This window comes from Hippoglossus stenolepis, chromosome 12 (genome assembly GCF_022539355.2).
Source record: "Hippoglossus stenolepis isolate QCI-W04-F060 chromosome 12, HSTE1.2, whole genome shotgun sequence".
In the NCBI taxonomy this organism is placed as follows: Eukaryota; Metazoa; Chordata; class Actinopteri; order Pleuronectiformes; family Pleuronectidae; genus Hippoglossus; species Hippoglossus stenolepis.
The window spans coordinates 8,695,157-8,720,515 of NC_061494.1; the positions used below are offsets into that span (position 1 = coordinate 8,695,157).

Genomic DNA, 25,359 nt, shown 5'->3' on the forward strand with positions numbered 1-25,359 from the left:
CCGGACTCACTTAAATGCGACACCACCGACACTCGTCGTCATTCATCCTGGGTTGCCGAAGCACAGGTAGGATGAACAGTTTGGTTTTGTGTGTCCCGTCTTACAGGAAGCTGTTGTTTGTGTGTTGTTTCTGAACATTTGGATGTGTTGAGATGTGACGTTAGCCAGCGGACCCTGTGTTTGTGTGAGAATGTGTCTCCGGAGTTTAGCTTCCTCTTCATCGTAGCAGGAAGCTAGCTTAGCATGCTAACTAGCTCGCCTGTCAACAGCTGGAGGGAGGCAGATGTCAACACAGCTTCTCAGTTTATTACTGTCAAAGCTACATTTTGTACGAGGAATAACCTCAGGTTTAATATCATCTACGCCACGGAAAGTAGTCACTTTATATTTACTAGTGTGTCTGCTTCAAACCTAATGAAGTCATTGCAAGGACGTCAAACGTCCACAGATCTTTAGTAAAGCAAGTGCTTCTGTGATAATTTATAGGTTGTAGCTAATGTGATTGAGGAGATTGATGGGGAGGGCTGGGCAATAAAATAATATCGATTATTATTGCAACATAGTTTTTATCAATAGTATTATAACACAGGTTGTGCGTGCATTTAATGGAGGATATTAGAGACATGTACTGTCTCTAATACTGGAGAATATTAGAGGCATGTACTCTCTGTAATAATGGACAATAATAATGGGAATATTATATATATATATATATATATATATATATATATATACTGTCTCTAATAATGGAGAAGAATAGAAACATGTACTGTCTGTAATAATGGACAATAATAGACATATACTGTCTCTAATAATGGAAAATAATAAACCGTTACTGTCTCTAATAATGGGCAATAATAGAGACATATACTGTCTGTAATAATGGAAAATAATAAACCGTTACTGTCTCTAATAATGAGAATATTAGAGATATATATACTGTCTCTAATAATGGACAATAATAGAGCCATATACTGTCTGTAATAATGGAGATATAAGAGACATGTACTGTCTCTAATAATGGAGAAGAATAGTAATGGAGAATATTGAAGACCGTACTGACAAGGCACATCCTCTAATATAACATTGCACAGGCGGGAGTGTACAGCGCTGTGTCGTCAGGTCCTCACCATGGAGCTAGCTCACAGTCTGCTGCTCAATGAAGATGCCCTGGCCCAGATCACTGAAGCAAAGAGGCCTGTCTTCATCTTCGAATGGCTTCGCTTCTTGGATAAAGTGCTTGTGGCTGCAAATAAGGTGACCACTCATATATAGTTTTTTTTTTGCTTCTTTTTTCCTGAGCAAGTTTAATCAGAAGCACTGTGTGACTTCATTGTGGGTGTTTCGCTGGTAGGTGGATGTGAAGGAGAAGCAGAAGAAGCTGGTGGAACAGCTGACGGGGCTGATCAGCAGCGCTCCAGGACCGCCGACAAGAAAACTACTGGCCAAAAATCTCGCCACCCTCTACAGCATCGGCGACACGTTCACTGTTTTCCAGACTCTGGATAAATGCAATGAAATCATTAAAAGCAAAGATGACACACCCGCATACTTGCCAACAAAACTGTAAGATCCCATTTAATTGCAGCCGTGTGTTAGTTTTTTTCCATTGGCCCTTTTTTTTAGTACAGCCAGTGTGTTTATTTGAGATGTTTGCATTTAGATATAAGCTGTTCAGAGCTGCTTTTAGAGTTTCAGGCATAGAATACTATCAGATTATTTCCAAGGGTATTAGGGTTAAGCCAAATGTTAATCTGCAGAATGGCATGTTTAAAGAGGGGATTCAATGTACATGAGCAGATAGTATGCTGTGTTTCATTGGTAATGAGGCATCAGTGGTGTCCAACAGTGTTTTATTCATCATTCATCTGTACCTGCTGGTTTCTATACAGCTGTAGATGTAGGGTCATGGCCTCCTTACTAACCCCTAAGCTACTGTGGTACCTCTGCAGTGTTTTAGTATAGGTGCATATGATTCTATAATATAATAATCTCATCTGATTATTATTTCATTCCATTGTTTACCAAATAGTTAGAAGTGATCTGTCATGATTTGAATGCATACTGAATCTTTTCTTACAGTGCTGCAGTGGCATGTGTTGGAGCTTTTTATGAGAAGATGGGGAGGATGCTGGGAAGCTCCTTTCCAGACACAATTAATAATCTTTTGAAGGCATTGAAGAGTGCAGAGGTGAGACTTTAAGCAGTGCAAAATGGGGAAATTGAAGAGGAATGCAGTTTTCCATTATCTTTTATTGCATAAATGTATTTGGTCAAATGGGATATTGGACCATAGGAAAAGTAACGGGTTACAAATTCAAAAAGTGATGTGACATCTCTTTAAATATTCTCCTTTACTTTACCTTTATTTTGTTGTTCTAGTCCCAAGGCAGAGCAGAGATCCTCTTGAGCCTGCAGAAGGTGCTCAATGGGCTGGGTGGGGCTGCAGCTTCATGTCACAGAGACATCTACAAGAATGCCCGCTCTCTACTCACAGACAGGTCCATGGCCGTACGCTGTATGGTAGCAAAGGTTGGTTTCAATGGATTTCTAAATGATTTAAGAAATGCACTTTAGATTTAGTTGTGGTTTTTTAGTTGTGTCCCATCCTGCTGAATGATTGTAAAGTTCCCTTGCAATGGTGGAGGATTCTTACAAAGCCTGAAAATAACATTATATACAGTAGTGTAATGTTCAGAGCATATCTCCACCCAAAAACAACGTGGTTTAAAAGACTTTACTTGGTGGTCCAGCACAAACGCGTAGAGACCAGTGGATTTCCGGTGTTGAATGTTTGGGCAACCTTTAGGGTTTTTCCCTGTAGTAGATTTGTAAAGCATATGCCATTAGGAGTACAAAAGTACTATTCACTTATGTTTTTGCTTTGTCATTTATGTTGATCAAACCCAGATGTGTTGCCCAAAGACAATTTCCTCTTTAGCAAACATGCAACATGCAAAAAATGTCACTAAAATGTCTCCCATCTTTATTCTGCTTGTCTGATCAGTGCCTTTTGGAGCTGCAGAATGAGGCAGTCTTCATGTGGACCACAGAACTGGAAAACGTGGCCACATTGTGTTTCAAGGCCCTGGAAGGATCGAACTATGGCGTCCGGGTCGCAGTGGCTAAACTGCTGGGGACAGTCATGGCTACTGCATTGATGCCCAAACAAGCAGCTGGTAGGTTAAAAGAGTTTCTGAGAGGTTCAAGTTAAGTAGTCTAGCTCACCACTTTTATTCTTCACGGTCTTAATCCTCTTTTCCTCAGTGATGCGACAGAATGTGAAGCGAGCCACTCTTGAGGAGGTGCTGGAACTCATGGCCACTGGATTTCTGCGTGGTGGATCTGGCTTCCTGAAGAGCGGCGGGGAGATGTTGAAGGGGGGAGGCTCTGTCAGCAGGGAGGTGCGGGTGGGCATCACACAGGTGAGCTGAATCCTCAAGAATAATTAGAGGCTGCATTGTCTGATTCAAACACCACATGTAATCTTTCTTTATTCTCCTCAGGCCTACGTTGTGTTTGTGACCACACTTGGTGGCCAGTGGCTGGAGCGTAACTTTGCCACATTCCTGTCCCATGTTTTGGACCTAGTGTCCCACCCGCGGGCCACGCAGACACACGTCGAGGCGGTGTACTCCCGCCGCTGTGTCTCCTTCATGCTTCATGCCACCCTGGGAGGTTTACTCGGAGAGAAGGCACAAATTGCAGCTGGCAAAGAAATCTGCCAAGCCATCAGCAAGCAAATGAGGGCTGTGGGTAAGGAGGATGGGGGGGAAATATCTCGGTTCAGAGCATTGCAGAGTAAGTACTCATCCATTATTATCATTTTTAATCCACCCTTCACTCAGTTTCATAAATTGTTGCATGGTTTTTGCTTGTGCTGTATACAGAGATGGGTTTTCTTTTCTGTCGTGTGCTGTGTGCGGAGATGGCTTTCCCTATTGGCTTCCCCTATTTCTGCTTTGTTTCTTACTCTCGGCTCTCGCTTCCTTTGGATCACTCTCTCTTCTACATCTATTTTTAACCACAGACAGCATCATAATGTCAATAATATAATCCACAGCCAGCTCAGCTTTAGAGTTACGCATGCTTGCATTATTGCATAGCTTTCATGGCTGTTTGCCTGTGAATTTTTATTCTGTTACTGCATTTCAATCGCTAAGGAGCTGATAACAAAACTCTCTCTGACTGTTTATGCATTACCAGCTGATACCAGCAGAAAAAAATGCATGTGCCCTTACATTCACAGACATATAATAGGAATGAGCCATTTCCCCCACCACAGCAACAATAATTCATATTTACTTCATATGTTTGTCCATCATATAGTTTTGTTTATTTTTGTTACAGTTTTTGCTCTACAACAACACATCAGTTTTATAATCACCTTTATGTCACTTAAAAGGGATGACTCTTACTCTGATTTGCTTTGCAACCTTTAAACTTTTGTAAAGTATGCTGATCCATAATATTTGACTTATTAATTGATTATTTATTCATTGATGTTGAGACAGAATTTGAAACAGATGTTGAATGTTGGTGTTTCTCAAGCAAGGTCCAGGGTACTTCATTGTTCACTCTAGACTTGCCGCTTGTAGCTTTTCCAACTAGCCGGATCTGTGACCCCGTTCAGGTCTGATGTTAACGTCCATCCTGAGTGACCCAATCACAAGTGGTACATGTGTGAACGCACCCAAATCCGTTCAGAATGTTTTCTGAGATTTGATCACTCAAACCACATTTGGAAGTAGTCTGGGACGCATGTGGCCACATTCTTTTTTGCTGTGTGATATATAAAGGACAGCTGACGTCTCTGACCAACTACAGTTTCAACATATTTTTATGCTTGTCAGTGTCCATACCTCGGTTTGTTTGTAAATTAAATTTAATCATAAGTGTGATCGGGTGTGAACAGTCAAGATAAACGCTCTCCACTTCAGATCGCTCAGGACAGATTTTAATACCAGTTATGAACACGGCCTGTTAGACTAGAGGAATGAAAAATGTCTTTGCCTAAAGTGGCTTCAGAACATTTTACAAGCCAAATGTGGAAGTGGGATGTCTTAGTGTATCCTTCTGTATCTTGCACTCACTTCCCAGTATCCCAAGTTGTGTGGGTAAAAAAAACAGTTCAGTTGCTGCAGTTCAAGAAGCCACTTTAAATCTCTACCTTAAGTAATTTAATCTACCTTTTCCTTACATGTGATGTGTCTTGACTTCTGCCAGCTCTGAGGATTTCAGTTATTGATAAATTGTCATCAAACGGCCTTATCAGCTATTTAATGAACATTTTGTATTTAAAGAAAATCCTCAGAGTTCTGAGTTTTTGTCAGAGTGATTATGTGTGACAACAATGCATGGCCTAATGTGGTCAGTCAGTCCATATTTAAAAGCTAAACTATACTTAGTGGTAGAGGATGATAATTATCTTCTGAAACAAATTCCTGTATTTCTGAGAAAACATCTATCTCAGTTGCTTTTGATTGATGACCACCTTATCCATCAATGATGCACACAGTCTGAATTATGAATCAATAAGTTAACAAAAATTAAACACATAAATAACGTACAAGTACATTGTTGCCAGTTTTTTTTAAACGTTTTATTTTCTCTCATTCATCCATTTTCCTCCAGAGGCCGTTGTGAATGACATCAGTGGAGAGAACAAGTCTGGGGCAGCCGACGTCTCTGCCAGCCAGCATGTTATGGTGTGTGCCCTGAAAGAACTTGGCAGTCTAGTCCAGAGCTTGAGTGCCACAGCTTCACCGCTCATCCAGGAGCCTTCTATAGGTGAGAGACATAAATATTCAGTTGGACGTGCGTTTTAGTGCTCCTAAAGATCTATCTCGATTTATTTATTTTTATAAACACAAGCTGGATTTACGCAGATCACAACCCTCCTAACTTTAATGAAAAATCACTTACTTAGCCATCATGATATTAGCCAACTACTTCTATACATTTGTATGTGTTTTAACATCCACCTTTTCTACAGAAATATTTTGAAGTGGAAATAAACAACTTTCTGGCTTAAACTATCTGTTATGATTTCAAAACTGAGAACTGTAATCATCTGCGCTTGTATTGATCACCATATTATTCTCTTGGCCACCGGGATGTGGGTTTTCACATAAAAATGACAGCTTTATTTCTGTCACAAAGGAATTTGTCAACCAAAACAAGGAGGAGAGTAGGCTTCTCCCGGTATCCCTTCCCAGTTACGTAAATGACAGATGGTGGAATAGCCAAATTTACAAAAACAGCTCAACATACACACTCTTGTATAAGGTTCATACTTCGTTTCTCTTCATTACCTCCAAAGTGGTGTTGACAACTTCCTCAGGAGCCTGCTCCAGTACCTGCGTTCTTTCCAGTGTCTTGCTACTTGCAGTATCTTTATGACAGTGACCAAACAATAATGCCACCTGAAACCACTACAGGCTCAAAAGTTGTCTTTTGTCTCTGTAGCTGACTCACATGAGTACAAATCTCGAGTCAGAAGTCATATTTCACATTCTTTTCCTTAGGACTTCTTGAGACTGTGACGTCAGTGCTGCTACACCCAAGCATGGCAGCTCGTTTAGCGGCTGCATGGTGCCTACGCTGTGTTGCCGTGGCTCTACCATATCAGTTGACCCCACTGCTGGACCGCTGCGTGGAGAGAATCAACAACTTGAAGAATTCCCCTGAAGCTGTGAGCGGCTACAGCTTTGCGATGGCTGCCCTGCTGGGAGGCGTACACCAGTGTCCACTGGGTATCCCCCACTCCAAGGGCAAGGTGTGTAGCTTGTAATGGCTCTTACATAAATTTCTGATTCACTCTTATGGGTTCCTACTCTGTCAGGTCTTTACCCTGATTGACTTCCTGTGCCCGCCTTACTGATTACCCTGTATAGATTTAAAGATGAACTTGTCTGCACTTCTTTCTTGTAGTTGGTTGTGAGCATAGCTGAAGATCTTCTGCGAACAGCTGCTCAGAACAGTCGACTGTCCCTGCAGCGTACACAGGCTGGATGGCTTCTGTTAGGGGCCCTCATGACTCTCGGTGAGTCTTGCATACATTGCTTATTCCCTGGCTTTGATTTGTCAGATATATTGTCACCTTCTCCCCACCAACATGGTCACTACGTTGTGTTTGTGCCCAGGTCCCTCCCTTGTTCGCTATCACCTCCCTAAGATGCTGCTGCTGTGGAGGAATGTGTTTCCTCGCTCCCAGAAGGAGCTGGAGGCAGAAAAGGCCAGGGGAGACTCCTTCAGCTGGCAGGTCACCCTGGAGGGCCGAGCTGGAGCTCTTTGTGGTAAAGAAACATCTTCCTGTCCACCTTCACACGCTCTTTATTGTCAGCAGACATTGCTCTGACAGACTCCTGTTCCTTTCGTCTGTAGCCATGCGTAGCTTTGTGGCCCACTGTCCCGAGCTGCTTACAGAAGATGTGATCCGGAGACTGATGACGCCTATTGAATGTGCAATGACCATGATGTCTCAGTGAGTGTGATGCTTTTAATCATTGTTTTGCCTTTGTCGTGGGATTTCCGGATTTTTGTAAACACTGTTCATTAGTTTATTTCTAGGTGATAGTTTTCTGATAATGCGTCTAATTATTGTTATGTTTTTGCCTTTTTCAGTGTCCCTGCCATCATTAAGGTCCATGGTGCTCATCTGAAAGCAAGCGCAGCAATGGTGAGGCTCAGGTTGTATGACATCCTGGCTCTATTGCCTCCTAAGACCTATGAAGGTAAAAGAGTAACTTCTTTCTGCATTTATTCCCCCACAGAAGTTAAAAACATTTGTAAAAGGTGTTTTAAACCCTTTGTCCTTCTCGTGTAGGCAGTTTCAATGGCCTCCTGAGGGAGCTGGTAGCTGAGTTCACTTTGACTGACAACTCGGCCAACACCACCACCTCTTTGCTGCGCTCTCTCTGTCACTATGACGACAGTGTGCTCATGGGCTCCTGGCTACAAGAGACAGACCACAAGTCCATCGAGGATCAGGTCAGTCAAAATCTCTAAATAACTGTTGATTCTGTTTGTGAATCAACATTGTGTGTTTCCACAATCGACAAATATCCTGATTGGCTTGTCGTAATTGGCAAAGAGAAATGATCGCCACTGTTATAATCTTATTACCTGTACAATGTTTGATACAGTAAAATTAACAAACCATTGTTTACAAACAGCTGCAGCCCAACAGTGCGTCTGGCAGCGGGGCTCTGGAACATGATCCATCCTCCATCTACCTGCGTATCCCTGTAGGCGAGGCCATCCCCGGACCTCTTCCTCTGGGTGTGTCTGTCATCGATGCCTCTGTGGCTCTGTTTGGTGTGGTTTTCCCCCACGTCTCGTTCAAACACAGGTGAAGTAGTTTTATATTTATATTTGCAACATTTAGCATAATCATTTTGTGATTTATTTTTTTTGTTCTCGTGTTGTTTATTCTTTATTCATATTCACTGCTGAACTGCAAAGAGTCTCTGTGGCATGTTTGTTTTAATGAATCCCCTTCGACTTTGTGTATGATTCAGGCTGCAGATGCTAGACCACTTTGCAGAGTGTATAAAGCAGGCTAAAGGTGTTCGACAGCAGGCAGTCCAACTGAACATCTTTACTGCAGTCCTTAGTGCCCTCAAGGTGGGAGAACTTGCTGTCTACTCTCGTAAGACAGGAGTATCATATTCCATTATTCAGTTAATATAGACAATGAGAGATAATGTGTTCTCTCTGCTCGACTGAAGGGTTTGGCCGAGAACAAGAGTACGCTGGGTCCCGAGGAGGTGCGTAAATCAGCGCTGGCCCTGGTAATGGGAGCTATGGACAATCCTAACCCCATTCTGCGCTGTGCTGCCGGAGAGGCCCTGGGCAGGATGGCTCAGGTGGTGGGAGAGGCTACCTTCATCGCCAGAATGGCACAGACCAGCTTCGACAAGTAGGCATTTCACATTTGTATAATCTGTGTTATTGCTCCTGTTCAGATTAAGGGAGACTTGGTGAACTCATACTCATTATAATCAGTTACAGACAATAACTGTTTTTGGAGGTCAAAGGTCTTTTCAGTAATAGTTTCAGTCATCGATTCTTACTAATCTCTCTTGAACTACCACTCTGTCCTTGGCTTTAATCATAAGATCTATATCCCTCCTCCTCCTCCCTTTCCAGATTGAAGTCGGCCCGGGATGTAGTCTCAAGGACAGGCCATTCACTGGCTCTTGGCTGTCTGCATCGATATGTTGGAGGAATTGGCTCAGGCCAGCACTTAAAGACCAGTGTCAGTATCCTATTGGCTCTGGCCCAGGATGGGTCGTCTCATGAGGTCCAGGTACAGTGAATTACTCAGGAGGAATTTACTGTGTATTATAATTCACTCATTGTTGACGGAAAATTGGAGAGTTGAGGTGGTTTAATAGATTTTGTGTCCCCTAGCTTCTTCTCATTAAACTGGACTATAGTTTGGTTTATTTGGATGTTGTTTTTCATATTGTATTTCATGTCTAATCATAATTTGATTTAAAAAAAAACACCAGGCTTTGTTTAATCATCTTTGCTTTAGATATTACTTATTCAAATTCCGTGAATGGTTTTCTTTTCTTGTCAGACATGGGCTCTACACTCTCTGGCTCTGATCGTCGACTCCAGTGGTCCCATGTACAGAGGCTACGTGGAACCCACTCTGTCCCTGGTGCTCACCCTGCTCCTCACCGTGCCGCCATCTCACACAGAGGTGCATCAGTGTTTGGGCCGCTGTCTGGGAGCTCTCATCACCACTGTTGGACCAGAATTACAGGGTAGTTATGGCAAAAACAAGACCAGAAATGTCCTTTGTAACACTCTGACTTTGACATTTGATTCAATAATTTCTTCAAAGGCTACTTAAATGTAATATGCCCTCTTCTGGCCAGCAGATAGCAGTGTCATCACTTTTAATCCACTACTGGCTACAGAAGCAGAAGAACAGATACACTGTGTATCCTCTAACTATTAGTTTTTGTCATTTTCTCCTAATCTGTTGCTAATCTGTGTCGCATTGCTAGGAAATGGAGCCACTATTTCCACCATCCGCTCATCCTGCCTGGTTGGTTGTGCCATAATGCAGGACCACTCTGACTCCCTTGTGCAGGCGGCTGCTATCTCGTGTCTGCAGCAGCTGCACATGTTCGCTCCTCGTCATGTCAACCTGTCCAGCCTGGTGCCCTGTCTCTGTGTAAGAGATAAGTTTCAGATTACAAGTTAGATTTATAGATTGTCCTGATCATAATCATAATTTCATTCTTCGCTATGGGATCCCTGCAGGTGCACCTATGCAGCTCTCACCTGTTGCTGCGTCGTGCTGCTGTGGCCTGCCTGAGACAGCTCGCCCAGCGAGAGGCAGCAGAGGTCTGCGAGTATGCAATGAGCCTTGCAAGGAGAGCAGGCGACAGCAAAGACACTACAATCAGTGAGTACAAATTGTGAACCTGACGAGAGCATTCTGTTCCGTCATTGTACTTCAGCGATACCCTGTGACTCTTTCATTGTTTTTCTCTGGTTCAGATCTGAACATCACAGAGACCGGTCTGGAGGGTGTTCTGTTTGGCATGCTGGATCGTGAGACAGACAGGAAGCTGTGTTCTGATATCCATGATACACTAGGTCACATGCTGTCGTCTCTTGCTGTGGAAAAGCTTTCTCATTGGCTGAAACTCTGTAAGGATGTCCTGGCAGCAACTACAGGTAAAACCAGAAAAACACAAAATATGACACGTTATCATTTTCCTTCTCTCAGGAAATTGAAGAGGAAAAAAAGTAAATATCACAAAGCAGAGGAAGACAATAAGTCAAGTTTATTCTTGTAACGCATCCAACTGTTGTTCATGTCCCCTTTCAGAAGTAGCCGTAGTGGTTACATTCGAGGTGGAAAAGGATGAGGAGGACTCAGAGAAAAAGGACGAGATGGACGATGACACCATGTTCACAGGCCTGGGCGAAGATGACAAGTCCAAGCCCTCTGTGGCTCCACGCTGGGTGACGCGGGTCTTTGCTGCAGACTGCTTGTGCCGCATCATCCTGCTGTGTGAGAATGCAGACAAAGCGCATTTCGACCTGGCAGCTGCCCGCTCTGCACAAGTCAAGAACCCCAAAGGTACGATCCACCATGCTGCCGGAGCAGAGAAGCTCAGAGTTCCCTTAAGGATTTGTGATTGATTTATGCCTCCTGTGATCTTTCCTGAGTTAAATTAAATTAATTTTTTGGACTGAGTTTGTATAGTAAATCTTTTGCAACCCCGAGGCAGTTCTAGTGTCAGCTGTTGAAAAAGATCATTCATATGCTTTTATGTAAAGATAGAAACTGCTAGATATGAGTAAGAAAAGAAATGAGGTATTTTTTCACTGACAGATAAAGGAGACAGGATTTATATAAGCTCCATGAAAGATAGAAAGAATTTTACTGGATAGACAGTAAGTACATAGTGAAGTTAATTTGCAGCTCTGGAAGCAGCTAAGCCAAATTTAGTAACTGGGATTGAGTTGATGGTTGATCTGCAGGTTGGTGTGTCCAACTAATCCCTTGAAAGGTGCACTTCAGCTAAAACTCAATTAAACCTCAGTCTCAAGGTCGATATCTGGTTTCTTTTGAATCACTGCAAGCACACACTGAAAACTGATTTGTTGTGCCAATCTGTATTTAATATTCAGAGAATTCTACACAAAGTGGAAGGTGATTAAAGCATACAGCAGACCTCAGAGGAGGCAAAATGTGAACCTTATAACACCAGGAAATATTGAAATGCACAGAATAAATCGTAATAAATTCTGTTTTCTGATGATTAGATATGAATTTCTATTTCTCACACAGTCCTTGTGGTTTTTCCTCCTATCCAGGAGATCTGTTGGTTCTCCATTTGTCTGACCTCATCCGCATGGCCTTCATGGCAGCAACGGACCACAGTAACCAGCTTAGAATGGCTGGCCTGCAGGCCTTGGAGGACATCATTAAAAAGTTTGCATCAGTACCGGAGCCAGAGTTCCCAGGGCACGTTATCCTGGAACAATACCAGGCCAATGTGAGTCCCAAACAAATCAAATTGCATTACAGCACAAAAGTGATGAATTGAAGGTGACACAGAAAATGACGAACAAATTAACTCTTGCCAATCGTGTTGTGCATTTAGGTCGGAGCTGCCCTCAGACCTGCATTTTCACCTGACACACCGTCTGATATAACAGCTAAGGCATGCCAGGTAAGACACAAACAATATGAAACTAAAGAAAAAAACGTCTGACGTGATCACTTAGAAATGCAGACATGCCAATCACACCCAGCAACTTTCCTACAGAGCAGCTGCTCTTACATATACACATATTTTGAGGTTTCAGTAGCAAAGCAGCTGTATATTTTCACTGCACAGTGAGTCATCGTCCACGCAGAACCCATCAGTGTCAGATTTTCTGATGTCACATTTACATCATAATACATTGGTAACTCTCCTGAAAGAAAAGCCTTCTCAGACTCCTGCCCTTGGCCGCATGACACTTATTACAACTCTCCTCGATCTGCAGTCTTGTGAATCTGTACTTGCTCTACCCTTACAAGTCAGTCCTATAACTGTTCCTTGTCACCCCCACCTACCTCATTGGCACATATGATTGCTAACCAACCTTCAGTGCTCTGTTATGTAACACAGGTTTTACATTTTTCTGATGAGTTGGAAGAGAAATAACAGCTAAAAGGTCTTAAAGTCAATTGATTATGCTATATATATATATATATATATAACCTTGACCCCACTATGTGACTACAGGTGTGTAGCGCATGGATTGGAAGTGGTGTGGTAAGTGACCTTAATGACCTGCGGCGAGTCCACAACCTGCTCGTGTCATCTCTGGACAAGGTGCAGGCTGGGAAGGGCTCATCCAGTCAGCTGTACAGTGAAAGTGCCACCACGATGGAGAAACTGGCTGTGCTGAAGGCGTGGGCTGAGGTGAGACTGAAGACCCTGATCATCTGTCCCATATTTGTTTAATTGTACATGATTTGCAGAATACATCTGACTGTACATACTGGCTGTCTCTCAGGTGTATGTGGTGGCGATGAAGATCAAAAAAGAGGCAGAGTCTAAGCCTGCCAAGCCGGTGCGAAGTGTAGATGATGACGAGGATGAGGAGGATGTGGGTGCAGATGTTCTTCCGCCCGACAGTCTCATCATCTTGGTGCAGCCAGAGCTGCCGTCGCTGAGCCGCCTGTGGCTGGCCATGCTGCGAGACTACGCTCTGCTCACCCTGCCTGCCGAGTTCTCCAGTCAGCTGCCCCCTGACGGTACAGGACATATTTTTAACAGCCAGATTCTGAACAAAATATTGAAACTTGTTGTTGTCATATGTATAAACATAAGTACTTGAGATAATGTAGACTTGTTGTGTTTCTTATAGAACACGGAGATGGTATCCGATTTTTGAGTACTTATCTCTACTTTTGTTCCTATAAAAGTTGTAGGATATAATATATTCTCCGGTGAACACGCATTGTCAAGTAATTTAATTTTAAATTATTTTTACTTCAATTGTGTGTCTGTTTTCAGGTGGAGCATTTTATACTCCCGAGACTATAGACACAGCAAGGATCCACTACCGCAGCTCTTGGGCCCCTGTCCTGCATGCTGTGGCCCTTTGGCTGAGCAGCACTGGGTTTGGAGCTGCTGAAGAGAAAGAAGAAGCCCCTACAGCTCCCTACAAGACTCCTAACTTCCCTCAAGAAGCCCTCTCCGCTACAAAGACCTTTGAGGAGTCAGTCAATGACAAGATGCATCTAATGTTGGGTAAAGAGACATACAGGCATCGTCTATGGTGTAGAGCTTTTAGAGTAATTTGCTCCTGATATACTCAGATTTAAAACAAGCAAACGGGAACTGCTTTCAGCCGTGGACCCACCTTGCATCATTGAAGTGGATGAGAGGAAGAAAAAGAAAATGGCATGAAAACATCCTAAGTGCTTTTTGTGTTCTGTCTCTCAGGTGTCAGTATAGAGTTTCTTTGCTTCCCCCGACCTGAGGAGCCCATTGAGCATGTGATGTCTTGCCTCTGGGCACTGTGCACTCTGCTAGAATCTCCTTGTGCTAAGACCCACATCGCTGAGGATCAGGTAAATACACAAGTCAGATTGCAGACATGACAGATGTAAGGAAGAATGGGATGGAGAAAGATGTGCACTGCTATTTTAGAATTTTAATTTTGTTAAAAGTTAATACAACATTAAACATTGAGTATAGTTTTCAATCAAATGTATACGAAAATATTAAAGCTACAATTCCTGTTGCTATTTTTAGCAAAACATATATATTTGCTTATTTGGATTTTGAAAGCTGTCTCTTAAAATAGTTCACAATTAAAATCAGGATGACTATTTCCCAGTCTGATGGCACTATTGGTACATGTTCTCAAAGCATCACACAAGAAACAGTAGATTTAATGATGGCATTTGTTATTTACACCTTGCAGTAGTTATCTCATTGGTTTAGATCAAGTGTTATATTTACTAGTAACTGATCACCTCCCCAATACAAATATCTGATAAATATGATATGGTCATGTGATGTTTACTGACCTTAAATGTTGACATGGATCCCTTCATTGCTCCATTTAAAAAAAAAAAACTGACCGCCACACAAGGGATAATGGGACACTGATGGCTTCAAAGGACACACATGGTTGTGACCTGTAAATTCAGAAGAAAAACAAGGTTGTATTTCTCTGCTTCACTTGCTGTAGCCTTTGAAATGGGACAGGAGCTGCCGGCCCGGCCCTATGACGTATTTGGCCTGTAAGTGTGGGCTTGAAGTGTGAAAGTGAGGATCCGGCTCCTGAAGTGGGACACAGCTTGTGTCTGTGTTTAGGGGGGGGGGGTGTCTGTCATGTCTCTGTATAAAACTTGGCCACTTGCTTACAACAGCTTGTGAAATGAGCCATAACAGATGTTGTGTCAGACGTTTCACTGCAGAAGTTCAACACATTTCCTCTCTGAATTTTAGTGTTCTCATCCCCAGTGTTACGCAGCATATTTAATGTAATTGTGATTTATGTTGCAGCTACTGGCAGTGGAGCTCCTCAACGTGCTCCACAGGTTGCTGTTGACCCGGGACCCTCTAGCCATCCAGCTGCAGGTCACTGCTGTTGTACAGGAGACCATCAGGGCTGCACAGGACCACCTGCAGAGACAGAAGAACAGCAAGGGTCAGCAACATACATATTCTACATGATATTTCACAGCATTACTCTTAAATACTGCTATATTCACAAACTCATTGTGCTGCTTTGGTTCATCTAAATGATAACTAAACAAAAGGGTGTTAATATCAATATCAAGTGGGAAGATGTGTTTTTTAACATTCATAATAAAGTATTGTAGCTTTTTGATTAAGTGAGGTCAGTGTGTTATTTTACTCAGGCAAAGAGGAAGGAGGCGAGAAAGACTCTCAGCCAGGCCTTGGAGAAGGAGGAGACACAGGGGAGCTCGTCCCCGGCAAGTCTTTAGTGTTTGCGGCAATGGAGCTGCTCGTGTTCATCCTGGTCCGCCACTTACCACAGCTTAATACACGTGTGAAGGAGTCGCCCAGCCACGCGCCACTCAGACCTCAGCGGCTACCCGAAGAAAGTGCACGCCTTGTGGCCAACACAGTCTCCATCTTGGCAGAACTGCCCTCACTCTGCTCTCCTGCTGGTGAGGCCCGAGGCGAAGTTCAGCCACACACTCACTCCACGCAAAATATGCAACAAAGATCTTTTCTGCACAGTAATGACATGTTAAAACCAAGTCTGCCCCAGCTTTGATCACTTTCAGAGCAATTTGCCTCCGTGTTCTGCGGATTTGTTTGCGCTAATGATAAATTATACTCACTAAAGGGTCTAATTCTGCTGTCGATTATTTGTGCTTTACTCTCAGATGTTCGTATAAACTTTATAAACCGTTATATGTATTTGTGTGTGTACAAGACTAAGTTTATGAATATTATTAACATAGCAATGTGCTGCTCGCTGTGAAATGATTTTCTCATATTTTTTGGCCTTTACAGGAAGCATGACTATCTTACCTACAGTGGTCTTTCTAATCACTGGGGTGCTGAGGGAAACTGCTGTTAAGACTTCTGACAGTTCGGTGCCTGTGACTGTGTCAGCTGCCCTGCAGGGCATCAAGACCATCATCACCTCGCCACTGGCCCGGGCAGAGAGTATTCAGACACAGTGGCCCTGCCTTGTGAGGAGCAGCCTGGCATCTGTGCTCGAGTACTCACAGCCAGGTACAAAAATAAAGCTTCTATTCCACTGGTAAAAAAAAAAATGTGTATATCTGCTAATTTTGTTGAGAAAGAAGTAGGGGTGTAACGTTACACAAAAGTCACGGTTCCCTGCGTACCTCGGTTTTGAGGTCACGGTTCCTTACGTTTTCGAAACAGTAGAAACAAGGAACAGAAAACATTATACTTATTTTTTATTTATTTATTATTTAACCCTGGTTAACTGAGCAGAATATGGCTGTGTCTTTCTTTCCTAAGTAAATTATACAACATTTTACAAAAGTAAATTAACAAATAAATAAATAAACAAAAAATAGTCAAATAAATATCCTCTAAGTTGCAGCATGTAGAAAATGAACTGAACTTAAATTGCACTGTAACTGTTTTGTATTATTATCATTATTAAATATATGTATTTTCATTTTTTTTATTTTTTATTATTGCCCCGCTGGCACTAACGATGTCTCCACTGTGGGAACGCCAGGGACAGAGGTTTATAAAGGGCTGGTATCATGTGACTTGCTGGTTGAAATGCGGACGAGAGGGAACTTTGTAACAGGGCTTGATTACTTTCAATGCGTGTCTGAACCCTGCGTTCTCAGCAACAGAAAACGGTTGCATGTCCACTGTTATAAAAACACCTATGTTGCTTGTTATTGCTTTGACAGGGTCTGAATTATTTGCAAGTGATAGCTTTAATGCCGCAGGGAGCTGGGTTTTGCACTGAACTCGTTTTTTCCTTGACCCAGTAATGTCACTCTGGTGATGCCTTTTCAAACGAGTCGGCATGTTCCATGTGCTACCAGCTACGTATCCGACAGCAGTTGCGCAATGTCGGCTTTTCTACGATCCACTCGTCTTAGTCCGTCGTCATTATAGACTGTGAAACTGAAGTGTTCCCACACAGCAGAACTAAATGATGAGGGAGGGTCTTCACACTCCTGTTTGTATGTGGTCGCTATGACCACGAGTCTACAGCCCATCCGGTCCTACGCTAAAGTTTTCCTTTGAGATGGATTCGCTGCATTCTTCAACCGAAAGGTCCGTACCGGAAATTTAAGGTTCTCGGATACATGTACCATTTCACCCCTAGAAAGAAGTATAAGATGTGGATGTTTGACTGTGACCTCTGGCCTTTCTGTGGAGGAGGCAAGAAGCATAAATAAGAATTGCATCATTATTCACCTATGGAAATGCTTGTGTTTGTTTACTTCTGTAGATGAGTCCAGACCTGACATGGATGAGATCAGTATGTTGACAGCAATTACCCTCTTCCTGCTGTCTGCCAGCAGTGAACTTGTAGGAGTGACAGTCCTGCAGAAGGGCTGCATGGAGCGCTTCCGAAATGGCCTGAACTCAAGTGATCCAGGGGTGAGCACGGTGTATACAAAAAAAAGGTGCTTTGGACTTTCCAGATGTGTGCAGCAAATGTCAATAAGTGATCTCATTATTTTTGCAACAGGTTCAAGCCCGGTGTTACCAGCTGCTGTTGTCAGTGTTCCAGCACTCCAGCCGCGCCCTGTCTACACCGTACATTCATGCTCTGGCTCCACTCATGGTGGAGAAGCTGAAGGCAGTGGAGCGCAGTCGGCCGGGGACTTTTGCCGAGCTGCATGCCGTGCAGGAGGGCATCAGGGTCCTGGAGAATCTGGTTAGCATGGGTGAAGAGCAGAACCGTAAGTGTGCCTCTGTCTAATGGACCCCTGAAGTACCGTACATGTTCCATTAAAGTGTTTAGCTCCATTAAAGTAGGTCTCTCAAAGTATGTAGCTCAGTGCCTTTGGATATGAGCTCTTAAAGATCAGAAAAATAGTGCATTACATGCTAAATTTAGAAGTCTTTACTGCTTCACTCACTGTCAATATTGATTTCAACAGAATGCTAAATTATATATTCAGTATTATCTCTTCAATCGTATTTTTCTAAATCATGGGCCATAAAGGCACCTGACTTTACAAAGGGGCCAATTATATGTCCAACATGCACAATTCCTGATTCAGTAACTTAAGGGGCCAATCAGATATTAGTTGGACCACCCCTGTATTCAATTTAGAATGTGTATTTTTAAGTTATTTTGTTCCTGATTTTTCTCTTTATTTTATTGATTTCATTCATTAAGCTGTGGTGGAATGTAGTTTATTCTGTGTTTGATCAGTTTCTTTAAAGGGTTTGTTTTCGAGTTTTATTTTACGTAGGACTACAACTTATTATTATTTAAATGAACAATTCTTGTTATTGTCTTTATTTTCTTTCACAAACTATCAGTGAATAATAACATATTTCCATCTCATCAGAGAAACACCTAATAATGTTTGATCATTTTTGCTTGAGAAATTGGTTTAATGATTATTTGATTACAGAAATAGTTCCTGTTCCGTTGCACACTCAATCAACTAATTTACTTTTTTCAATGTCCATTGTTTTTATGTTTTTAGGGGTGCAGTTGCTGGCTCTTCTTGTGCCAACTCTCATCTCCTACCTTCTGGATGATAACGCAATCTCCTCTGCGCCCCAAATCTCCAGAGGCCTGCATGAGTTTGCCCTTCAGAACTTAATGCGGATTGGACCCCTCTATCCAGCTGCATTCAAGATAGTTATTGGTGCAGCACCTGAGCTTAAAACTCGCCTGGAATCTGCTATACGCGCCAACCAGGCCAGCAACAAAGCCAAAGCTGCAGCCAGACTAGCTCAGCCAGCTGTGCAGGCTGCACCAACCATCAAACTAAAGACGAGCTTCTTCTGAACACCCTGAGAATGCACTGTGCACTCCCACAGCCTAATTTTATTTTGTCGTCTTTGATTTATTTACTGTGTTTACTGTCAACAGAGTACCACATGTCTGTAACTACATTTTCTTAAATGTATTTATTTATCTCATCTTTGTTTTTGATGAGTGGGAACTCTTCTTGAAGCCAAGAAGGCAATTGTATAAATATCATTAAAAAGCCTTTGAATGTTCATTTTAAAAAATCACTTTAAAATCTGTAGGAAATTTTGATTGTGTGAATGTAACATCTCTGGACTTGATGCCCATTATTAAAGGGACACACTTTTTTACCCCCCCGATCTTATTTTTATCTGGACATCATCCCTCACTGTCCAGATGTTGATGTTTACTGTGCCATTTCTCAATGCGACTTTTCATCACCATGAGCATGGCAGGTATTTAATTCTAATCATGTGTTTCTTTAATGGCACTGGTTTAGTTTATGATCTCAGGATCTGCTGATTGTTACCAATACGTTTTTTTTTCTTTTCTTTCTTTTGGTTTGAATCGGTGCTTTACTCTTAAATGATGTTAACATTCCTACCACGTATTCTAAAATGGTCAAATATTAAAATTTTTAGACTTTGAATTGTTTTTAGTAAGAAATTGCTATTCTCTCAGAGATAATGATAATGGATCTGCTGTTTAGTGGAGGAATGTTGCGTTTAATGGTAGCACTACATATCATATTTATTCTTTTTTGGGGGGGCTTTTAGATTTCAATGAAGTCCACGCTTCATTTCAAAAGCAGTCTTATGTATGTGTAACAGCCACTTGAACACATTGGTGGACTTGTTGAAATTGCCCTTTGTAATATTGCGCTGTCATTTCATTGAAATGTGAATAAAGTTGCTTTGACCTCACTCTGCTGTTGACTATAATCTTTGCGCATAATTAGCCTGATCCAGTTTTATGAATAATTATCATCTGTAACAGAATGCACGAGTGACGGGGCTTGTCTGGTTGAAATACACAAGCAGAGGCTGTTCCTCCGGGGAGTCTGGGTGAGCGAATCGAGCGCCCCCAGCAAACACGGTGTGGGCGTGGCCGTAGTTGCTGACGTCATTCAATGACAGCTAGCTGTCAGAAAGTGAGTTCATTCCCCTGAGCCGAGGAGACGGAGCCGCCGTCGACGGGTTTCTGCGCTTTTCTCGGTATCTAGCCCCCGGACTCAGCGAGACAGCGGACGGACATTTCGACCGAGCCCGGCCATGGACGAGCAGGCAGGGCCCGGTGTATTCTTCAACAACAACAACTCTGTTCTAACCGGCGGTGGGAAAGGACCGCTGCCCGATGGCGACGCTGGGGAGGCGGCTAGGGCGCAGTACAGTATCCCGGGGATCTTGCACTTCCTGCAGCACGAATGGGCCCGTTTCGAAGTGGAGAGGGCACAATGGGAGGTGGAGCGGGCCGAATTACAGGTAAAAAACCACCACATTTAACGTACACAAGGCCGCGCGTTAGTGGAACCACCGGGGCCCCTTTGGTAGCACGCGTTGAGATTCTGTTTTTGATTGTTCTGCTCACCAGGCTAGCTTGTTAGCATTAGCTCAGGAGCTAAAGGAGCTGCAGCGCCCCCTTGACCCGACTGCACGACGACTGTTTGAGACCTCTCCTCTGAGACTGTCATCACTGAACTTGCTCTCTGCTCTGAGGAGTTGAACTTTTCGAGTACATACCCCAACAAGCATGTGGAATCAAACCACCAACCTTGAGCTACAATCACTAGCAAAGTGGTGTAAGTGTAGTGCTAATGCGCCTGTGTAGAAACCTAACGGCTAACGTTACTTACAGCTAAATGTACAGCACCCCATCTTTAAACCTAGATACAGACGTGGAGGAAAGGTAGCTCGTGTTTTACTGTTGTGGGAGCGCAAAGACAACACACACCACTGAACCGACTGTGGACTCATAATTTCTTGTTTATGAATCCGATCTTAAGCTCGCTGCCATGTCGCCACCACTACTGAAGAGAAATTCAGAAATGCTGTTGCATCCGTCTCTGGTAAAGGTCAGAGAGCCAATTAATCCTATTAATTAGTCATCTCCAGATAATAAACATCACCCTGACCTGGTCACTAAACACTCAAGTACTCAGATACTTAATAAATATAAGCATGCGGCAGGTTTTCCTGCTGTACACTACAACATTTCTAAAGGGGAAACCTGATGCTTAATGTTAAGTTTGCTTAAACTGTAAGTCAGTGTCTTGCAATTTGCCAAGGTCACTCTTAGAATTCCTTGTTTTGATATGGTTTCTAAGTGAAACTTTGTCTGCATCAAGTTAAATTTTGATTGGCTGTGTAGATATTTTACAGGTTTGATATCTCTTTATGAGTCTATACAGTCCTGTACTGGTCATCTTCGATTTATTTGTGAATATGTAATTCTTGCGAAAGTAAATATTTTAACCCTGATGGCTTTTTATGGCTCAGTTTATAATATTTGAAGCCCTAAGACTGGTATATGTGATGCTTTAACTGATCAGTAGTTACAAAAGGAAACTGTCATCATCAGTCAACATGATCTCTTCAAACTAGTATCTACAAAAAGTATCTATAGTAAAGAAAGTGACCTTGGACACCATGTTCCAGACTGTTAATTTAACCATAATTTGAGCAGGCATCGTTACAGCTTATTACCATTTAACTTCAGTGTCCATGCCCAGTGTTAGGAATAGCATGTTTTTGTTGATTTCCATCATTTTGACCCAGTTGCTGTGCCACTGTATGTGTACTATATGTGTACTATATGTGTGTATACTGGATGGCAGAGAAGAGCAACACTGACTTTTGGGGCTTGACAGCAGGCAGCTCCACCGACATTCTCATCTGAGCTAACAAAGGGACGGGGTGGGAGACACTGCATTGTTTTCAGAACGGCGGCGTGTAACTCGTTCACTGTGGTAGGGGTTTGACTCACCAGCCTCATGCAGCGCTCTCGGTCTGGCCTGTGTATTAAGCTTCCTGTCTGCTGTCATGAAGCAAGCTCATCAGCATAGCATCAGCAACTGCGGCAGAGCACAGTGAGGTTGCTACATGGCTTATTGGGTGGTTTGTTTGTGGCGGCAAAATGGTGTGCTCAATTTGAATCTTAGTTTTTTTTTATTAACTCTTGATGTTTTGAAAGTAATTTGACCTCCAGGAGACTGTTTTAAACTCCTGACTGTTTTGTAAATCACTGCAGCAGCACACTCCTGGAAAGAGCATCTTTTTTCTGTGCCAGTGCTGCCCCATAGCAAAGCACTATTGAACATTGAAACGTTTTGAAAGTGCATACAGGATTTAGATTACTTTTGGGATATTAACATTATATTTTATACATATTGCATATATAGTGTTCTGCTTACCTACAGAGGGTATTTGCGGATTAATATTCAGTGTAGGGACCACTGCAAAGAAGAAAGACAGTCCCAGAAATACACTTAAAAAGGGATGTATGAATAATGATGAGCTGTCATGGCCCTAGAGCGTTAGCAGTGTTTATCATCATGTTCACACACGTTTTAATCACAGAATCAAAAGTGACAAGTTAATTTTCCACTTTTAATAAAGGCAAAATATATAGTTTCAAATAAAAGGCCTTTAAGAATTACACAGAGTGATCTCACAACCCTGTGAACACTCTGTTTCCTCTCAGGGTGTTTTTTTCCTTGTTGTTTGTACGGACGTTGGATGGGAAACAGTCGAAGCTGTGTCTTATGTCCCTGTTTGGGAGGAAGGCGAACACCAGGGCTTGTAGGAATGTCGTCGAGTCAGGCTGTTGGGTCATGCTCGGAGCCACTCCTCTCTGCTGGAGCTGTACAGTACACCAACTGGTCCCTCTCATGTGCTGCGTATGTATAAATGCATAGGCTGCTGTCATTCAGGATTAGAGTCCAGCTGAGCGGTCATTGACAGTCAATCGATTGACTCAGTCAAGCTGATTTGCTCAGCGAGCTATAGGTTACACCTCCAGTCAGTCTGTCGGATGTCATCTTGGTCATGAAAATAACTAGGGCTAAAAATAATGATTATTTCATTATCAGTTAATCACTTCACTCTTTGTTCTTGTATGCTGTCAAGCGTATATAGTGAAAATAGCCTTAAAACGTATTCACACTGGATTGTCGCTCTGAGTTTAGTCAGATCAACAAAACCCAAAGATTTGGGGTAACAGAAAAACTGAAGCTAGAACAAATCGTTTCTGCCATTTTAGCTCGACACAAGACTTCAACAACCATTTGGTGGCTGCTGCTAATTATTTTCATGATCACTTAATTTGTTAATTGGGTATTATATTCTAAAAAATTTAGTGGTGAAATATAAAATTCTGTTCATCTACTGTTTCCTTAATCAACTAATCATTTCAAATGCAATTAACTTATGATTCAAATTTAAAATGATTAGTTATTTGATTAATAATTTGAGCCCTCAGAATAACTTTATTTTGGCACTGAGACCGGATGATGTGTAAGGTTTCAAGTAAGATTAGCGGCACACACCAGGCAAGTGTATTTATTTTTAATAAGCAGTGTATACACAGCATGTTCCCATTGACTTTAAAGCACAGTTCATTGCACATTGTGGAATTGTAACTGTATCATGTTTGCTATTTTTGTTGTCAACTAAATGATTTCCTGTTAATTGTGATTAAATAACCGTTTAGTTTTTTTGCTTTAAATGTCTGCAGACATTTGATATAATAATTTTTTATAATTACCAGTGAAAATGATACATTGTATTGAACTGATCTGTGATTTTTGCATATTTGTATTTATTTATTACGATTTGTTGCAGTGACATTATTGAGAGGACTGAAGTTGAATTGCATATTAATATTTTCGATATTGATCTATTGATATCACCCTGCTATACTGATTAGCATGTATCTTTTCTGGGCCTGAGTTGAGTTACGCCCTGTACAGACCAGGCTCTCCTCCAGTGTGCTTCATCAGCCCTCCGTTATGGGGAAATCCCTGCTCCATAGGGTATCTCCTTGCCAGAAGTATCTGTCAGCAGCCATAATTTGACACCGGGAGAAGGTTGAAGGTGACTCAGGGTGTAAGATGGCTTCATGTGGGTGCAGACTGAAACATGCACCCACCTATCTTCACTGGACAGAGGCGTCTCCTGTATTTCTGAAAGAAAATCTTTTATCGGGAACAAGATTACGTGGCTCATGTTATTCAATTATTTCTCTCTATGTCTAAGTATAGAATCAGCCTGCCTCGGTTAGATGATTTACTCCTGTGATCTCATGTTTGCTTTCACTCAATGGCAAAGCCTGAGGCATATTTAGCTCAATGGTCCAGCAATAAGTGGAGCTCAACCATGCACAAACATACACATACCATGGCATTCAGAAATTCAGAAATGGGAGTCACCGTCATTCCTCAGTCGATACCACATCAACTCCAATGCTGCAGTTATTTTTGCCCTCCTAGTGTAAGCCTCCGAGTGGGAAAGTACAAAAAAGCAGAGCAAACGCGTCCTCACCAAAAACTTAAGTACTGGTTACCCAGTATCATGGCTCTCAGATATCAGCCGACAATTAAGGCTCTACCAATGTTAAAAATATACCAGTTTACATAGAAACTAATGCTACACAACAGTTCACATCCTATCTCATGTACCAAGGGGGTACAGTTCACCACAAGACTCTGGTGATATTCCACATAAGCACAACAAAGACAGTTTCTGCGGCTCATACCAAAGATTCACTGTGTTTAGATAACAGTAAGTTTTTGCAAAGAGCTTGTGTTTTACCTGTGAGGGAGCCTGGAGGGAGCCATATTTATGAACTCAAGCCCAGTCCTCTGAGCTTTGCTCCACTGTCCGCGTTGGACTCACACCAGAGCCTCTCCCTGTGCCCTGTCGGCCTGTTAATTCCACTCTGCTTCCTCCATTCACACTTAACAGCCTTCGTCTGTGTACGTGGGTGTGCAGGACAGCTGCCTGGCTGTACCACAGTCGCCTGCCCTCCTCAGTTTTACAGTAAATCTTAGGTCATTAGTCAGTCAGAGTTGTAAATTGCTGTACTCACCAGATCAAACTGCTGTTGTGATGTAATCTAGCTTGTTCTTATTGACCTCAACCAAGGAGGTTATGTTTTCTTTTTGTTGTTTGTTTGTCTCTTAGTTAGCAGGATTAGGTAAAATCTGGAAAGATTACAACGAAACTTGGGGGAAGGATTTGGTGTGGGTCAGGGAAGAATGCATTTAATTTTGGTGAAGATCTACATCAGGAACCAGGAATCTTTTTTCCACTTTCTTTAACACCTTGAGCCAAGGCATTTTGCAACTTATTCGTGGATTCCTCAAAATAATTCATTAATCTTGATAGAAAAAAAACT

General features: G+C 42.3%; 2 protein-coding genes across 5 annotated transcripts in view; both read left to right on the plus strand.

The window, feature by feature from the left end:
• The first annotated feature begins 15 nt into the window (after positions 1 to 15).
• heatr5b (HEAT repeat containing 5B) lies at positions 16 to 19,889 on the plus strand. 2 transcript variants are annotated; one of them, XM_035173439.2, is made up of 36 exons: positions 16 to 66; positions 1,095 to 1,257; positions 1,355 to 1,566; positions 2,083 to 2,191; positions 2,383 to 2,532; positions 3,008 to 3,179; positions 3,268 to 3,425; positions 3,507 to 3,801; positions 5,635 to 5,790; positions 6,528 to 6,778; positions 6,934 to 7,045; positions 7,146 to 7,298; positions 7,387 to 7,486; positions 7,627 to 7,736; positions 7,829 to 7,992; positions 8,178 to 8,353; positions 8,523 to 8,628; positions 8,733 to 8,923; positions 9,154 to 9,313; positions 9,590 to 9,779; positions 10,026 to 10,195; positions 10,285 to 10,429; positions 10,525 to 10,704; positions 10,859 to 11,113; positions 11,854 to 12,035; positions 12,144 to 12,212; positions 12,774 to 12,953; positions 13,048 to 13,288; positions 13,551 to 13,787; positions 13,983 to 14,110; positions 15,054 to 15,198; positions 15,413 to 15,685; positions 16,038 to 16,262; positions 17,479 to 17,630; positions 17,722 to 17,935; positions 18,695 to 19,889. In XM_035173439.2, the coding sequence occupies exons 2-36, from the start codon at positions 1,132 to 1,134 to the stop codon at positions 19,000 to 19,002; spliced, it is 6,195 nt and encodes a 2,064-aa protein (XP_035029330.1). In that variant the 5' UTR covers positions 16 to 66; positions 1,095 to 1,131; the 3' UTR covers positions 19,003 to 19,889. The 2 variants fall into 2 exon arrangements, with proteins under 2 accessions (XP_035029330.1, XP_035029331.1); XM_035173440.2 differs by lacking the exon at positions 16 to 66 and having other exon boundaries at positions 3,507 to 3,756.
• A 197-nt stretch (positions 19,890 to 20,086) lies between these two features.
• Positions 20,087 to 25,359, plus strand: part of LOC118119442 (striatin) — a 28,393-nt gene continuing 23,120 nt past the window's right edge. For 2 of the 3 annotated variants that reach the window (XM_035173441.2, XM_035173443.2), the window contains exon 1: positions 20,088 to 20,447. In XM_035173441.2, coding sequence (XP_035029332.1) covers positions 20,238 to 20,447 — 210 coding nt within the window. In that variant the 5' untranslated portion in view covers positions 20,088 to 20,237. Of the gene's footprint in view, positions 20,448 to 25,359 lie in introns of all 3 variants that reach the window. The other variant, XM_035173442.2, reaches the window with a different exon arrangement.

Bases quoted from the DNA above. Each gene is read 5' to 3' on its own strand.
- heatr5b (XM_035173439.2), top strand. From the start codon at position 1,132: ATGGAGCTAGCTCACAGTCTGCTGCTCAATGAAGATGCCCTGGCCCAG. The intron at 15,199-15,412 runs GTCAGCAACATA...TATTTTACTCAG, and splicing joins GAGACAGAAGAACAGCAAGG to GCAAAGAGGAAGGAGGCGAG. The intron at 16,263-17,478 runs GTACAAAAATAA...TTACTTCTGTAG, and splicing joins GCTCGAGTACTCACAGCCAG to ATGAGTCCAGACCTGACATG.